General features: G+C 36.4%; 2 protein-coding genes across 8 annotated transcripts in view; one reads left to right on the forward strand and one right to left on the reverse strand.

Moving 5' to 3' along the window:
- On the reverse strand, positions 1 to 14,503 carry THNSL1 (threonine synthase like 1). 4 transcript variants are annotated; one of them, XM_072825315.1, is made up of 3 exons: positions 14,356 to 14,503; positions 7,738 to 7,909; positions 1 to 6,547 (listed from the first exon to the last, which is right to left on the reverse strand). In XM_072825315.1, exon 3 carries the CDS (start codon positions 6,497 to 6,499, stop codon positions 4,268 to 4,270), a length of 2,232 nt encoding a protein of 743 aa, XP_072681416.1. In that variant the 5' UTR covers positions 6,500 to 6,547; positions 7,738 to 7,909; positions 14,356 to 14,503; the 3' UTR covers positions 1 to 4,267. The 4 variants fall into 4 exon arrangements, with proteins under 4 accessions (XP_072681416.1, XP_072681414.1, XP_072681417.1 ...); XM_072825313.1 differs by lacking the exon at positions 14,356 to 14,503 and adding an exon at positions 14,075 to 14,262; XM_072825316.1 differs by lacking the exon at positions 14,356 to 14,503 and adding an exon at positions 13,779 to 14,259.
- The window catches only part of ENKUR (enkurin, TRPC channel interacting protein), a 25,044-nt gene continuing 22,503 nt past the window's right edge, over positions 14,469 to 17,009 (forward strand). Inside the window, exon 1 of one of the 4 annotated variants that reach the window (XM_072825319.1) lies at positions 14,469 to 15,046. Coding sequence is in view for 1 of the 4 variants with exons in the window: in XM_072825318.1 (XP_072681419.1) it covers positions 14,962 to 15,038 (77 nt within the window). In the remaining 3 variants the exon portion in view is untranslated. The remainder of the gene's footprint in view (positions 15,047 to 17,009) is intronic. The other 3 variants (XM_072825320.1, XM_072825321.1, XM_072825318.1) reach the window with 3 other exon arrangements.

The following is a 17,009-nucleotide window of genomic DNA, read 5'->3' on the forward strand; positions in this document are numbered from 1 at the left end:
TTTTTCCAAAATACTTTTTATTCAATAAGAACATGAGATAATGAATGCTGTAAACAAAACAAAGTATAGAAGGCCTCTAATTTTAAGGAAAATGACGTACTTACTATCACACAGATTGCCAGTCTGGGGCATATGTTGCCAAGTATACCCAAAACAATATTTTTTACATGGCTTCAAAGAAAACCTATTGTTGAGCATATAATTAAATTACATTTTAGTGTTGCATTATACAAACAAGCCTAGTTTAATCTGAAATAAAATTATTGAGTATTTAAATATTAACGTGTTAATATTTGTGCCATAAAGAGTGCCAGGAACATACCTTTTTATCAAAAAAAAATTAACTTCTATCTGTTCAAAATGGTTCCTGGAGGCTTTTCTCTCTTTTTTTTTTTTTTGGCATTTCTCATAAACTCTGGAATATTGATCTCAAAGTTTCCATTTTGAAAAACAATAATAAAGCATTTGTTAAAAACACCTCAAACTTACTGGGAGATGATATTAAATTGAACAATTTTAAGACTCATTTACCAAATATGAGAATTTATTTTTAAAAATTCATTGTGAATTTAAGTAATTTAAGTCATAACTCCTCTAATATTTATAAATGAAGTTTAACTTGCCATTAGCAACTCTGCATTTCATAAACCACTAAGCTCTCAATAAGTGTCTAATGATAACCTGAATTAGTGTCATATCTGCACATGTAACTTCAGTGCAGTGACTCAAGACAATTATTACCACTTAGATGAAGAAAGTCATAAGAATTCAGAGTTTAGGAAAAAAAGCTAAATTGATTAATGCACCCTACTGTAGAAAGCAAACTCAACTTTTTGATGTAGAGCTCTCATGAAAATATTGCCAATTGATCAGAATATTGCTAGACATTATGCTGATTTATTTTTTTGTTTCTGACAGTCCCTTTCACTTAACACCGGCAATTTTTTTGGCTCTACTTTTTTGAAACAGAAGAGCTTATGGTAACTTTAATTTGGAAAGAGGCTATTTGTTTTTAAAATTGGAAGAGAGAAAAACTAATGATTTAATGGTTGGAATAGATACACGGTACCCATACTGATAACTATTTCATATGGAGATTTTTCATGTTCCTGGATTGGTACAAAAACTGTACTATTTATGATTTTATGGGTTTGAGATTCACATGAAAATAGCCTTTTTAAGAAAACTAATATTAAGTAGTTTGAATTATGTAAGGTTTATAAATTATTTGATGGATTCAAACAGTATTTGCCATAAGTTATTGTTTTTCAAAGTGAAGTATTACAATCCAACAAAAACCTCATAAAAAACAATTTATTGCCTTCCACCATCTAATTTGACAGAAACATATTTTGATTTCCATTAATATGTAATTTTAAAATCTTATTTTCCCCCCAAATCTTAAATTCACTATGACATTATAAAACAATTTCTCAAAGATAGTTAAAGCTAGAAATTGTAGTCTGAAATTTAATAATTCGTTTCATAAACAAAGCACTAGTTTTTAATAATACCAAGACATGAAATCTATTTTTACATATTCTTGGAAATAAGTACAAACATTTGAAAGCCCATATTCACTAGTCTCCAACACAAGCTTTACAAAACAATATACCTACAGCATACAAGAACAGATAAAAATTAGTCTATATATATATTAACTGGTAAATGGATAGGCTGTGGTATTCATACAATGGAATATTATATAGTAATAAAAATCAATGAACTGTGACTCCACTCATTTGCATGGATGTATTTTAAGGTTTTCTTTCTTTCTTTTTTTTTTATTTTAAGGTTTTCAAGCAAAATGCAAAGGCATGGAAAAATACATACAATGTGACTCCATTTACATAAAATTCAAAACAAAAAGGCAAAACTAAGCAGTGAAAAAGTATAAAAACAAGAGAATGATGAAAATTTAGGATAATGGTTACCTGTGGGGGAGAGAAGTGCATGTCATCAAAGAGGAGACAGCATAGTATATCAAAGGTGTAAGGCTCTACTCTTAAGAGCAAGATGGTGAGTATATGGGTATTTGATTACTCATCAAACTTTACATAGACTTTACACACTGGAGAAAATGAGAAGAAAATGTGACTGTATAGACAACTCTTTTTGAAGACCACTGATCTTGAGTATAAAGAAATAATAGATGGGAAGAAATGTGAATGTTTACAGAAATTTTGTTTTGCTCTTATGATTTTAAGATATGAAGAGAGAGAACCTGAATGACACAAACGTTCCATCAGAGACCGGAGGCTGAAGAAACAGCAGGGATGACTGATGAGATATGACACATGTGAAGGACAAGCACGACTCATTCAGGCAGACGGAAGTAGGAAAAGCTAGAATAATATGCACAGATTTATACAATTGATGGGAAATGGAGATGCATCAGATATGGTGGCTCATTTTTCTTGAATAAGGCAAGGTTATTAGCTTAGAGGGGAAGGATGAAGCTGGGTTTGAGAAGAAATGAAGGCATCAAGTGACAATTTGGGGCAGTGAGATTAACAACTGACCACAAACACAGGTGCTCTCTTGGACATATCACCTTACAGGTTTCTCTGGCCTCTGTCTCGAATATATTTCCCCTTCTTTTTCACCTAGAAAATCTTCCCATCCTTCAAGACCCACTTCAGGTTCTATGTCCTCTGTGAAACCTGTTCTATTCCAGGTCAATCCTTTCCTTTTGTTATAATCCTTACAGCACTTAACTGTATCACTCATTTTTTACTTACTCATAATCTATCTTCTTGCAGGAACTCTTTTGTGTTGTACGTGGCTTCATTTTTCATGTGGTCTCCCTAGCTATAGTGCTTGAGGACAGAATTCATTTTTTTTTTTTTTAGCACTGTTGGTCCCCCTTTCAGAAAAATAGTGCATTCTCATATGCATGGTGAACTTTTAGCTGTTCACTCTTCTATTTTTTAAACATATCCACTTAAACAGATATTCTTAAAAACAAAAGAAAAAAATAAGAATACGTGAATAAGGGAACTTTGAATCCTCCATTATTTTCTTGTCACTGCTTCTGGTTTTCAATTTTTAGTTTTAGAACTTAACTTTGCAGAAGCCAATCCAGAGATCCAATGTTAATGCAAAATTGGTTTGATTTTTAATATTTTTTAAACGCATTGTTTCCACTCATTAAACTATTTAAAAATTTTTTCCTTACAACTTTTAATATGTTTCTTCATGGAGGTAGCTCTCTTAGAAAATGAAGCAGAATGTTATCAACAAAGACTAATTATGTTAGGAATGCCATCTTGTGGTTGGGAGTAGTCCATTACACTACAGATCCTTTCAGCAACAATCTCATATTCAGAAATAAAATATCCAGTAAATTCATAAATGTAAATCATGGTCAAAATTAGTTACTACAAAGAAAGAAAATCTAGATATGTGTGTATCAATTGTGACTTCAGTTGTCAAAAAAGACAATGTTCATTGAAAAGAGAGACAAATTATATAGCAATTGACTCCAAATAACACAGAAAAACTGTTACCTATAACTATAAATATACTTCTATTAAGACTATTCAGATACTCTGAAGTTTGGAAAATTTTTCTCATGAAATAGATAAGTAATTTTACTTCTATATCCACTACTAAATAGTTATATGGTGACTATTATGTCCTAGATTTAAATCATGTTTCATGATTTTCAAAGTACCTCATCCTAACTATAACCATCCAAAGGGGAGTCAAGGACAGAGCACTTAGCTAATTTGGATGGTGTAGGATATATGTAGTTAGTTGTAGTCCATAACGGGAGTTTGAAAAGAGGTAAAAACACTCGCCCTATTTTAAGAGTGAGTTTACTACTTCTTCCGTACAAGTTAGCCATTTGAATGATAATTACCTTTCTAGTCAATAGAAAACTAGTGATGGTTACACATGTATTACTTAACAGCCATGCTTAAATATTTAATTTCCAGGTGAATACCAGACATTTTGATCCACTTAAAAGTGGGGATAAGGTAGTGGAAACTGATATATCCCTCATGAGTGCAAAGCACAGTGCAACACAAAGGTCCATGCACTATGGTACCCTTTTGTCACTTCCAGATTATAAGGTTCCAATGGGCATGTGCAGGTACAATGTTGTTATAGAAATCACGTTATTGAAATTCGAAAAGAGAAAAGATCTACATGTAGATATATTTACAAAAAAAAATGAAAATGCTATTTTATTCCAAATCAACATCTGGAATTTATTATCATATGTTTATCGCCAGAAAGAAATATTTTATTCAAAAAAAATTTATATGAATTGACTTTGTATTAGTTTCTCCACATGACTCTTCAGGACATTCACATCAGCTGCACAGACCTGGTACTCCATCTTCTCTTGCTGTTTCGTTCTCTCTAATAAAGCTTCATGCGGTGGAGGCAGTGCGTTATATGAACTCAGTAAATAAAGCTGACTTGATGAGTTATGGTTGATTTCTTCAATCTTTAAAGCTTGCATGATAGCAGGTGCAAACTTGGAGTAATGAGCTGTAGATGAGACAATCACTGGGCAGGTTTTATCTTGCATTCTGTCTGCAACCACTTTTGCAACAGCAGTGTGTGGATCCAGAATATATCCTGAAGTATTGTAGGTGGAATGAATGGCTGCCAGACACTCTCCCTCAGAGCACCAGTCAGCCACGAAATCCTGCTGAAGTTTCTCAACTAGCATCTTCTCTATCTGGAAGTGATGTTGCTCTTCTAACTGACTAAATAATTTTGTCATTAATTCTCCATCCTTATCAGCCACCAAGTGTAAATGTCGTTCCAAATTTGAAGCTTTAAGAATATCTATTGCTGGTGAAAAGGTCTGTGTTAATTTTCTCTCCCTTAAATCGTAATGTCCTGTTTTTATAAAATCAGTCAAAACATGGTTCTGATTAGAGGCACAAATAAATTTTCGAATAGGGATTCCCATCATTTTGGCATACACGGCTGCTAAAATGTTACCAAAATTTCCAGTGGGAATACAGACATCAACTGGGCTTCCAAAAGAAATAAATCCTTGGCTAACAAGATCAAGATATGCAGAAGCATGATAAACTACTTGGGGAAGCAGTCGGCCCCAGTTTATGGAATTGGCTGAACTTAAGACTGTTCCATATTCCATAATAAGGAAGCCAGTAAAATCAGAATCTTTAAAAATTCCTTTCACAGCTGTCTGGCAAAAATCAAAATCTGACTTGACACCCACTGCCCATCCATTTTCTTTCTGACTGCCAATTATTTGTGCTTTTTGAAAATCACTTACTCCGTTCTCAGGAAAAAATGTGGCCACAGCTATTCTTTGCTTATCATTCTTATTAATACGGCTAAAGCCATTTAAGACTGCACTCCCTGTGTCTCCTGAAGTAGCTACAAGTATCATATAATTGCAACTTGGTGGAATACAGTGTGCAAAAAGATGAGGCATAAGCTGTAAAGACAAATCTTTAAATGATCCCGTTGGTCCATGAAACAACTCCAGGATGAACTGGTTGCCTGAAAGGTGCCTGACAGGGGCAATTTTTGAGCAGGCAAAGTTTTCCCCGTAAGCAGTTTCAATCATTTCTCCCAATCTGGCAGCAGGTATGTCAGCAGGATGTATACACTTTTCCAACAGTATTTGTGCTCTTTCTATGTAGGTTGCTCCTACTAGGCTTTTCCACTCCCTACAGTTTAATTTTGGAAACTCCTTCTCAGGAACGAAGAGTCCACCATCAGAAGCTAACCCCTCAATCACTGCTTCACTGAAGAATTTTGTCGAAACCTTCCGTTCACAGTCTTTAGGCCAAATGTGTCTTGTTGAAATGAATGTTTCTGAGTCCACATCTTGGTATCTTTTAACTGCTTTAAGCACTTTGTCAGCTACCTCCTCGGGGGAAGCCCCACTTTCACAAAATACACGGGTATCGTACCACTTCTTGTAATACTGTCTTCTAAACTTAAGTAAGTCTTTCAGAGATATTTCAGCATTCTGACCTACGATCCTATCTATTTTCATTAATTTTAGACGGCTTACTATATCTATTAGAGGTACATCCAGGTATACAATTATTCCATTTTTCTTCAGATGCCACATGCTAGCATCATGCATTGGATTGGACCCCGTAAGGGAAATCACACTTCCAGATGCAGAGAAGTTTAACACGGCTTTTCCTTCCTCTTCTAAAAATTGCTCATTACCAACATCCTGTAATTTTTCAGACACGCTCATATTCCAGGTTTTTTCAAGGATATCATCATCCACATCGATGACACAACAACCTAGTTTCTGACCTATTATTCTGCCTACAGTTGTTTTCCCAGCACCAGGCGGTCCCATCAGGATAATATTTTTGTCTCCAACAACAGAGTGGGTTGAGTGCCATGACTTCCTGAATTCTGCAAGTGCAAAGGTTCTTGAAAGAAACAGCTGCACATGTTTATCCGTTCTAACATGTATACTAGAAAAACATTTCTGGGCTATTTGTTTCAGATGCGGACATCGGTTAAAGTGGAGCATTCTCTTTTCACTTTTCTGCCCAAGTCAACCTAAAAACTGGCTTTAGCCCTTTTCAAAACATAAAAACAAAAAAAGACATTTGATTACTAATTTTAACAGACTTAAAATCCCAAATAGGACTGAAAATAACCACATCATAAACTATTTAGAAATCTTTCAAATGTATGGGACATTTTTTAAATTCTCACATACTACATATTATCCTTTTAAATAATCTTTCAATCTCAAGACCAAATAATCAAAACTTCAACAATTTCTAAAGCTACACTTAACTCAGAAAATGCCACATCATACTTAAAAAAAAATACTACATTAGATTAGTATGTCTTTTCCTGTAATGAAAATTGTTTCTTGGTCTATAATCCCTATAAACAAGGATTATTTGGATTGTTATTTACTTGCAATTCACAAAAGCTGAACATTATTCTTTATATTTAATTTCTAACTTTAGTTATATGAACATGCTGACAGACTATCATGCTATTCATAAATTTCTCATAAAATTCACAACCAGAAAGTAGAGTAAAATATTTGCTTACAAAATACTTAAATAACTTTCCAAACTATAGGGCAAAGGTATGACATGTTCTTTCTTATGTGCCTTTTGTATGCATACTGTAAAGAATCAATCTTAAATATTTTTCATATCGAAGTCTTTTAAAAAAAATCTAAAATGAAAGGTATATTATGCAAATTAAGGAAAATTGATAATTAACAGCAAAGTCAAAGGCTACATATCTATAACTGTATCTGCATGAAACCGTCACTTTTGTTTCTGTCCTCTAAACATTATCAGTGGAGACACTTAACTCAAATTCCAGACTCTACAGTGATAGCTAAAAAAACCCCTCAGGAATGTTTCCAATGATGAGAGGAAATAATTATTCTGGCATCCAAAGCAGCTCTGCAATTCCCCATATTGCTAAAATCTGTGTCTTTGGAAATATACTCACCATTAAAACACAAATGCATGCCAGACAAGTCAAACTCTTTCTGAGTATATGTAAAATGCAATTTAGTAACTGCTGCAACATTCATTTAAATCGACTAAAGGAACTCCACACATATGTACTGGGGCTTTTCATACGTTCTGCAATTAAGTCATATTAAATCTTAGATGGTATGTTCAAATACTTTCTAAAAACTTTCGATCATTTACTACTCTGATTATCTCTGCTACTGTGTTCTGTAATTAAACATTTAAAGAATTTTGAAAACTAACACTGAATTTAACTTACAAGTTAAATTAGAACTGTTAAGAGAAGGAATACATTTCCTTATTTGGCTTTTCAGCATGTATGAGATGCGCTTAATTCCCACTGACTTGTAAACATATGACACCCAGGAATCAATCTTAGATGAAGAGTTTGTTGATGGTGAGGCAAAGTCAATCTTTGGAAAAAACAGAGTCTATAATAGAAAAATTTTCAAGTTAATCATCACTGCAATGTTACAAATTCCCACACATAGACTGGTCTATTATTAAAATATCCACCTGAAAATTTTAAAGTAGGGAAAAATAATGAATTGGCCTTTTTCAATAGTTTCCCCAAATCTATTATTAAAATATTAAGATCCTGTGTTTTTCCAACATCTGTGTCTTATAACGGAAAATAAATTTCATTAAACAGTACTAAAGGAATTTCTTCCACCAAGCAATACAAAAGGAATATAACCAAATAAGAACAAATATACAATCTCTCACAATGATACTTGAAATTTTAATTATTTAACTGGATGTTTAGTGATGAGAGAAAAATTTAAATCAGTGGACTAAAGCTATGAAATCAATGTCTGAATTACTCTTACAGGTTGTTTTATCCATCTGAATCACTACATGATTTGTATGTAATAATAGTTGCTGTAAAAAGTGCAAATACAGTGTCCGCTACACACTGGTACTCCCTGGCTATTTGAGTTTATAATAAATTCAAAACACGTATCATAGTGGCTGGCACAAAGAATATTCTCATATATAGAAATATTAATTATTCCTACTCAATGACAATGGACCAAAAACACATAAATTGAATCAGAATATCTAGACTCAAGTGTAGGTGTATGTTTTTATGGTTTGGTTAGTTGCTAAGCCTTCAGAGAAAATAGTGGTACTTAAGCATGAATCAAAAATTGTTTTGTGGGATCCCTGGGTGGCGCAGTGGTTTAGCGCCTGCCTTTGGCCCAGGGCGTGATCCTGGAGACCCGGGATCGAATCCCACATCGGGCTCCCGGTGCATGGAGCCTGCTTCTCCCTCTGCCTGTGTCTCTGCCTCTCTCTCTCTCTCTCTGTGACTATCATAAATAAATAAAAATTAAAAAAAAAATTGTTTTGTTATGCACAGTCTAATTCTTCCCCTGCAGTAAACCAAGGATCAGAGAAGTGTCTACTTGAGTCATATCAGCAATGTCTTTTATTTTTTTTTTTATTTTTTTTTTAGCAATGTCTTTTATTAAACTGTATTCTAATAAAGTACTTTAACACCAGCTAGTTTTCTTGGAGGAGGAGAAACACTTTCTAAAACCACCTGACTTACCTCCTATTTAGGAGTGTGTATTCTTTTTTGGTTCTCAGTGTGTAACTTTTGGATGTCTGTATTAGCAGTAACTGTAGTATTTGTTACCTGAGTAGCTGGTTGGTTTGTATGGACATCAAATCTTTTAACAGATCTTTTCCACTTTGTGTTGGTTGCTACAATGCTTATCATCAATTCCATCAAAAGTAGATGACAACGTTAGACACAAACATTATGCATTGTTCACCTTACCTTTTGTAACCTTAGTTTTCCTTACTTTATATAAATTGTGACAATTTAATGCAATTTGGTATCAATATTATTTCACAATAAAAATATTCCTGAAAATAGCAGAAGGCAGTTGTTAAAAGGCTACAAAATGTAACAAGTATTATCATTTTTAAAGAAAAATAAAGAAGATGAATTCTAAGTAACATAATAAAATTTGTGTCTTTTTTTTTTTTTAAGATTTTATTTATTTATTCATGAGAGACACGGGCAGAGGGAGAAGCAGGCTCCATGCAGGGAAGCCTGACATGGGACTCCATCCCAGGTCTCCAGGATCACACCCTGGACCAAAGGCGGTGCTAAACTGCTGAGCCACCTGGGCTGCCCCTAAAATTTTGTTTTATGACATTTCAGCCACAAATTAATTTTAGGGCTTCAACATCCATTGTAAGCAAACCAACAGACAAGATGGAATAATATCCATTGTAACTTTCATCTGGAAATTAAGTTTTGACTTCAGAGGTAATAAACTCAATTCTCATTATTCATGGTATTATTCTATAAAGTCAGCATGCATACTGAATTAGTGAATAGTGAATATTCCCATTGCTTCCACACTTCCAAATTGTTCCATTCCAAACAATTTTATGTGTTTCTGTTTAAAATCATTTTATACATTTTTAATATATAATTTATACGTATATATGCAGTTGATTCATTACCACTGAACAGCCAACAGCACTCTAATTTATGCCTGAATGAAGCTTGTCTAACACACACATTTTATCTCTAAGGTACATCACAGCCTTATTACCTTAGGAACACTAGGCAACACAACAATCTAGGGGCCATTTTAAACAGCAGAATCATCAACTAGAGGCACAAAAATGAGAAAAATGTGATATTAAATAGAATGGGAGGACACTCGTTTACAGTATTTGAGCTGAAACAGCAAGGCAGGCATCATCTTGCTTGATCTCAGCTAAGAGCATGCACACCAGGAGACTCAAATTTTTCATCACTGTGCATGTGTCCATGAATGAATGTACAAGTTCCGCATGTATTAATTTGGGCTTATAAATACATTTTAGTGAGTAGAATTCACAAATATGGAACCTGTGAAAAGGGAGGATCAACTGCATATCATTTTCCTATATGATTGAAAGCCATATTATTATGCTTTTTCTTTTATTTTTACTTTACTATGTATTTCAGTCTAGTGGTCATGAATAGGCAATTTTTCTTTGGCCAAAGGACAAAACTTTTTCAAATTAAATGTAAGTCAATCACAGGAGTCAGAAAACAAAAGCAGTATTTAAAGACCAAATCTCTTGGCCATAAAGTACTCGTGTTTTACTATGTCAATGTTCTTAAGTATTTTTTGTAGAGCCAAGTTCTTCATGAAAACATTTTAGTCATACTCTCTAATTCCTCAGAGGATGTAAAATCTACACAGCTCCATTATACATTAATATTTTTTAAATAGGTTTTCCTGTTGATCACATATAGTGGGGCTCTTTGATCCACTAACTCCATTGGTTACTTTTTAGACATAATAGACACTTGTCATTCAAATAGACAAATGAAAAGGCTGTGTCAGTGTCACAGCAGACTTTAAAACACAAAAACAGAATGTCCACATAAATAAAATAATTCAAGTACTCTCTGAGCTCAAGGCACAAAACTTCACAATTTTACTGTAGTAAGCTGATCAAAACTGAACAATGAATTCAAGAAAAAAAAGTACAGAAATCACTTTTAAAATTATTTTAAAATTCTTTCTTATGAATACTAATAAACTTACATTTTTAAACCAGAAATGCATATTAATTTTCATCAACCTATTCACAGTGATGTTTTCCTAAGGACACCACTAGATGATTGCTAATCAACTAAAATCATACCCATTATCAATTTTTATTTCCAAAATGGTCCAGAGAAATTTTTCAATTCCATTATAAAATTATCTAGTTTCCAATTCCTTTGGGAAATTATCCAAATCCTATTTAGTCAGGATGATTTAGCATTTGTCACCCATTTAAAATATCTGTTACATACTATTCCAAAATAAAATGTAAGACACAGCATTTAAAAAATTGTTTCATGAGAACTGGCTGTGGTTCAATGAACTTCTAAAAATATTTATGCCATGATTTTGCTTGTTATCCTATATTAATGCAACCTAAATTTCTCAGAAGAATGACTAAATCTGGTCCATTATCTTATGAAGATATCCTGATACTTTTTAAAAAATCCTTAAAAATTACTGCATTCTTACAGCAATAAATTGTTTTCCAATACATTAAAAAATGCAAATTTGCTACGACATAAACTAACCAGGGGAGGTATAGTTCAGCTGCTCTGGAATACTGAGCAAAATTCCTCTCAGCAAACCTTTGGTAGTCAGCTATTATTTTCCTGGAAATAGCAAGGTGGAGAGGGTGGAAAGACCACACACTCTAGTGCCATGCTGTAATCACAGGGATCTTACAATCAAAAGTAGAATTACAAGTTCATTTGCTCATCTTTGCCTCTGTCTTAGTACCAAAAGCTCATTAAGCCTTTCTTCTTGCTAATCTTTCACTGTTAGATATTCTCCTAATGGTCTTGAGTATTTAATTCAAAAGACTTTTTAATTAAGTACCCTTTTTAATTCTGTAACTTAGAATTATATTATTATAAAGAACATCTCTTATCCAGGGTTAATTTTCCTCCTAGTTGTCTCTTTTTACATTCTTACCTAAGCTCATTTTATTCATATAAGTTAGAATTAGTCTTCAGCAAAACACTCTAACTTGTATGTTAAACCATTTATAGCAGGGGTCTGCACAAACTATAACTCACAGGCCAAATCTGTGCAAAACTGTAACTATCCTTTTTAAAAATAAAGTTTCATGGGAACACAACTTATTTATTCATTAATCTGTTTAGTATGGTCTTTGGCTGCTCTTGAGCTACAACAGTGGAGTTGAACAGTTTTGATCAAAACCATTTGGCCTGTAGAGGCCTAGAATATTAATTACCTAGCCCTTTACAGATAAAGTTCATGACCTCTGTCAGTGGACAAATGCCGATTCCCTGTAGGCATATTGGACACAGACATTTCCTTGAACAGTACTGCCATTTTGAGGCAACTATAAAAATTAGAAATATATTCTTTGTAAATATGCTTTCAAAAGGCAAGCAGAGGGATCCCTGGGTGGCGCAGTGGTTTGGTGCCTGCCTTTGGCCCAGGGCGCGATCCTGGAGACCCGGGATCGAATCCCACGTCGGGCTCCCGGTGCATGGAGCCTGCTTCTCCCTCTGCCTGTGTCTCTGCCTCTCTCTCTGTGTGTGTGACTATCATAAATAAATAAAAATTAAAAAAATAATAAAATGTTTAAAAAAAAAGGCAAGCAGAATTATAGAGAAAGTATCTAGAAAGGAAAAAAGTTCCTTTCTAAATGCTTTAACAACTTCACCATGACTGTAAACTACCTATACTAATAGTGAGGAGATCATGAATTGGTATTTTTAAAACCACAATAAATATACTGATTATCAGTGAAACTACTGTATTCCATAACACCAGAAGTCAAGACTAGCTAAGGTTGGTTGACACTTACTAATTGGAGAAATCATGCTTTGCCCTAATCATTTTTTGTGAAATGATTCATATGAAACGTCCCAGAGTGCTGCTTCTTCATTAGAAAGTTTATAAGCTTTGGCCAATGACCATCCGCTTGGTTAATGGTATCATCATTTTAAGTCTTAGTTCAAATCTTAGCACGAATAAAGAGAGTTTTTCTCTATACATGCTAAGCAAAGCAAACAAAATAACCTCCAAACCGAAATTATAAAATATTCAGAGGGGAAAGGAAAACAACAAAGTGGTATATACATAAAAAAAAGTTCTGAAAAACAGAAAATCCGATGTGAAGAGCAGGAGCATCATCACCAAAGCGCCACTTGTCCGAAATAAGATGCTAAATGTCTGGGATAAAAATAAAAATCTGATCAACTGGATAAGAAAAAACCTAAATTTATTCTTATCTGATGAAATTCAGTAGGAGTCCCAAATGATAAGGACCCACCCATTCTGCACAGCCTTTTCAGTAGGAACTAATGGTTAATGAAGCCATCGTGCTGTTTTTCTCTCTCTACCGAGTACCCTGGCAGTGAAATGACCAAAACTGGTGGTGTCTTATCTTTGACCATCTTTATTCCCTGCGGACAGTGGCCTTTGTCAGGTTCATTCAGACCAACTATCTTTCCAAAATATTGCCAAAATGTCTTTTAGAGACTCAGGATGGCAAAGGCTTCTGTACGAATTTCTTTCAGCATAAAGAGGTTTCTGGAAGAGCAGACGGTTAAAACGGAACACCGCTCCCGAGAAGACAATTAAAAAAAAAGGGGGGGGGGGGAACACCATAAAAATGGGTAAAAATTCAAGGGCCCATTTAAGAGGCTCCTCCTGGTTTAGGCTGCTTTTGCACAAATTACCGAGTGCACACGTCTGTGGATAAAGACCTAAGAGGAGGGGCCCGACCAGCAGGTACCTGGGGCCGAGGGCAGCGAACCGGAGAAAGGGAGGCCGAGCGAAGCCCGCGGTGCGACAGGTGCACGGGGAGGCGGGGGCGCGCGGGGGCGCGCGGGGGCGCGACTCCCACAGGTGGCGAGCAGGGCCGCGCAGCGAGCTCCCCGCAAGCCCGGCAGAAGCGGCGGGGAAGACGAGCGCACAGGCGGGATGACAACGAAGTAGCGGGAAGGGGAACAAGGAACGCAGTGGGGAAGGCATGCAAATGGGACGGACCGGTGTCTACTGGTTCCATTTCTTTCTCCTCAAATCACTCACCAAGAAAATCACACTGAGAAGACGGGGCAAAGGAAAGAAACTGGGGAGGAGCGTCCAGGAGCCGCCACCGCCGCCTCGGGACGGGGTCCCGCACCTCTGGGGCTCTCACACCGGCTCGCCCACAGCCCAGGCCCAGGGCCTCCGCCAGGCCGGACCCGCCCCCAGCCCCGCGCGGCGGCCTCTGCGCCTGCGCCGGTGAGGGCCTGCGCGCCCGCGCGCCACACCCACGCCCCGAGCGCCCGCACCCTGGGCACGTGACTCTCGGGCCGCGCTCCACCTACCGGAATCCTCCCTGCTCCTCAGGCTCCTCCCCCCGGCCCCGGGGCGGCTCTCCGCGGAGGCCTCGGCGGCTGGCCCCGCCCACTCAGGGATCGGCGCCTGCGCACAAGAGACTGACTCATTGTGTGACGCCTGCGAACCCGCTGCGCGCCCTACTCTCTAGTGGGTCTGTCTTTCTGTCCAAGTCCGCCGAGACAGCGACGAGCAATGTCTTTAAGGGGTCGCCATTCCGCTCCTTATTCCCAAAGGCACACATAAACGGTGGTTTCCTCATTGAACTCAAGCAGAAAAATTGCAGAGGGAAGAGAGGAAACCTCGTGCGCGGTGCTGCCTTCCACTTCCCCGTAGCCTAGCAACCGTTTCCAAGGCAACCACGCCGTCCACTAACGCTAAGCAACCCCAAAGAGAATTAGAAGGGTTATTTTATTTTCTTCCCAAGAGAGGACTGCTGAGAAGAGGTCAAAGGGAAACTAGGTAAAAGAGAGAAACTTTAGTTCCGTGAGAAGACACGAGTAGGAAAAGGAAAGGGGAACAGTGAAGAAAGAGACACAGATATTGGGATAGTGAGGGAAAAAGTTGAGTATTTTTAAGGAGTCGTTTTGGTGGCCATGGATACAACTTGCTTTTCTGAGAGCATTTATAACCTCATACCCAGTGACTGGAAGGAGCCTCCCCACCGTCCTAGGTATGTGGGTAAGCAAAGATTATCACTTGAAACTAGAATACGGAATAATTATGCCATTTCAGGATTAACTAAGCATCATATAACGTTGAAAAATATGTATTTTTTTGTCTCAGTGAAGTAGACTTGAATGTCAGCTTCTTAAAGAAGAGATTGCAAAATCTAGGTATTTATCATCTCCCAATTCACAGAGAGGACCGCCCAGTGCTGTGAGAGGGCCATTTTATTATGTTAGCTGCCTGTTAATACAGTATGTAATTGTTTTCTAATGTATCTAATTGTTCATACATGATGTGGCATACAAAATAGCGTGAAATCTCTTGTGGCTGTTGAAAAGGGAAAATCACAGTTTTATTATTCTGTGTTAGGATACTTGTTATGTGATTTCAGGAGTTCATTGTTTTATTTCTGATTACACTACCGCTCCCTCCCCAAAGGGATAGTAGTTATTTATTTCGGAGATGATAGTCAAATGTAAATTTGTGTTTCTGAGGCTCAGTTGTAGGTGAAACAAAATAGATTAGCTTCTAAAGTCTTTTTCAAATCTGATAGTGGGATAGAAGGAAGAGGAGATGGGTGGAGACCCCAAAATACGTAATTGAGTTTAAAATTTTGTGTAGGTGTTAGGACCCCTTAAACTCCCCTCATTTCAAAAAGCTAACCCTACTGAAAAAAACCAAAAATCTAACCCCCAAGTAAATATCTCAGTCACTCACTTGTGTAGGGGCTTAGAATTTATGTAATCCATGGGGAGAATGGAAGATAACCAGTGCAGAAAATCTTATTCCTCCTAGTACTTGAAATATGTGCTGTTTTTTTTTTTAATCCTTTCTTCTTCTGCTGATGCAAGTCAAAACCACACTGAAAGAGTACCAGGCTAGGGATCCCTGGGTGGCGTAGCGGTTTGGCGCCTGACTTTGGCCCAGGGTGTGATCCTGGAGACCCGGGATCGAGTCCCACATCGGGCTCCTGGTGCATGGAGCCTGCTTCTCCCTCTGCCTCTCTCTCACTGTGACTATCATAAATAAATAAATAAATAAATTTAAAAAAGAGTACCAGGCTAAAAAGTAGGCTCTGAAACTAATTGGTTTGGGAATCATGAATAAATTTTCATTTGTTTTCTGATGTGTAAAACAAACTAAATGACTTAGCTAATCTTTTAGATTCCTTTCAGATCTAATGGTCAATTATTTTTACTAGTAATTACTTGGGGTACATAACATCAACAAGTGGGAAAATCCTTCCATTTTAAGCCCAAGTGTCTAATTTTAACAAGAGCAGTACCTATATTATTTTCCACTAGCTTCTCAAAATCTAGTTGAGAATGGAAAGAGGAATGTAAAGTAAGATGTGATGGAATTGCAGAATTTATGAGTATTCTAATTAACTCTTGCTGAATGAATTTATGGTCAGAAATTCCTGTAACCTTTCTGTAACCACTGGTAGATTGTATTTTTTATTGAGTACTGAATTTGAATGGTAAGATATTTTATTAGATAGACGTTTTGTTACTGGTAAATTAAAAAGATGCACCTTTATGGCACCTAAGTATTTTTTCAAGAAATTTTATAGGAACAATCTTTATTAATTTGGCAAGCAATAACTGAGCCCCTAATATGTGTATAACATTGCCCTTGGGGAATGTTCTTGGGGAACTTTGGAAGTTACAGCACAAACTCCTTGATTGATTCTGAAGGAATAAGTAGAGAAAAGGACCTCGTGGTGAAGGGGAGAGAAGGTCCAAATGTAGTGCCAAAGAACTCTCTCTGTTAGGGTGAGAAGACAACAATCTACATTGTCTGCAACAACCCTGAGGGGGTTTTAATTTGACAAGATGTCATGCAAGCAACTAGTAATACATAAAAACAGAGTGTATTAACACATTTAACAAATTCCTCTCACCACACTAACTTGCTCTGACCCAATCCCTTTACTAATAGTGAGAATTAATCATAAGAAAGAAATGTATTAACC

Source organism: Canis lupus, chromosome 5 (genome assembly GCF_048164855.1).
Source record: "Canis lupus baileyi chromosome 5, mCanLup2.hap1, whole genome shotgun sequence".
NCBI classification, from domain to species: Eukaryota; Metazoa; Chordata; class Mammalia; order Carnivora; family Canidae; genus Canis; species Canis lupus.

What these genes read in the sequence shown, in the direction of transcription:
- THNSL1 (XM_072825315.1), bottom strand. Translation starts at nt 6,499, where the DNA reads ATGCTCCACTTTAACCGATGTCCGCATCTGAAACAAATAGCCCAGAAA.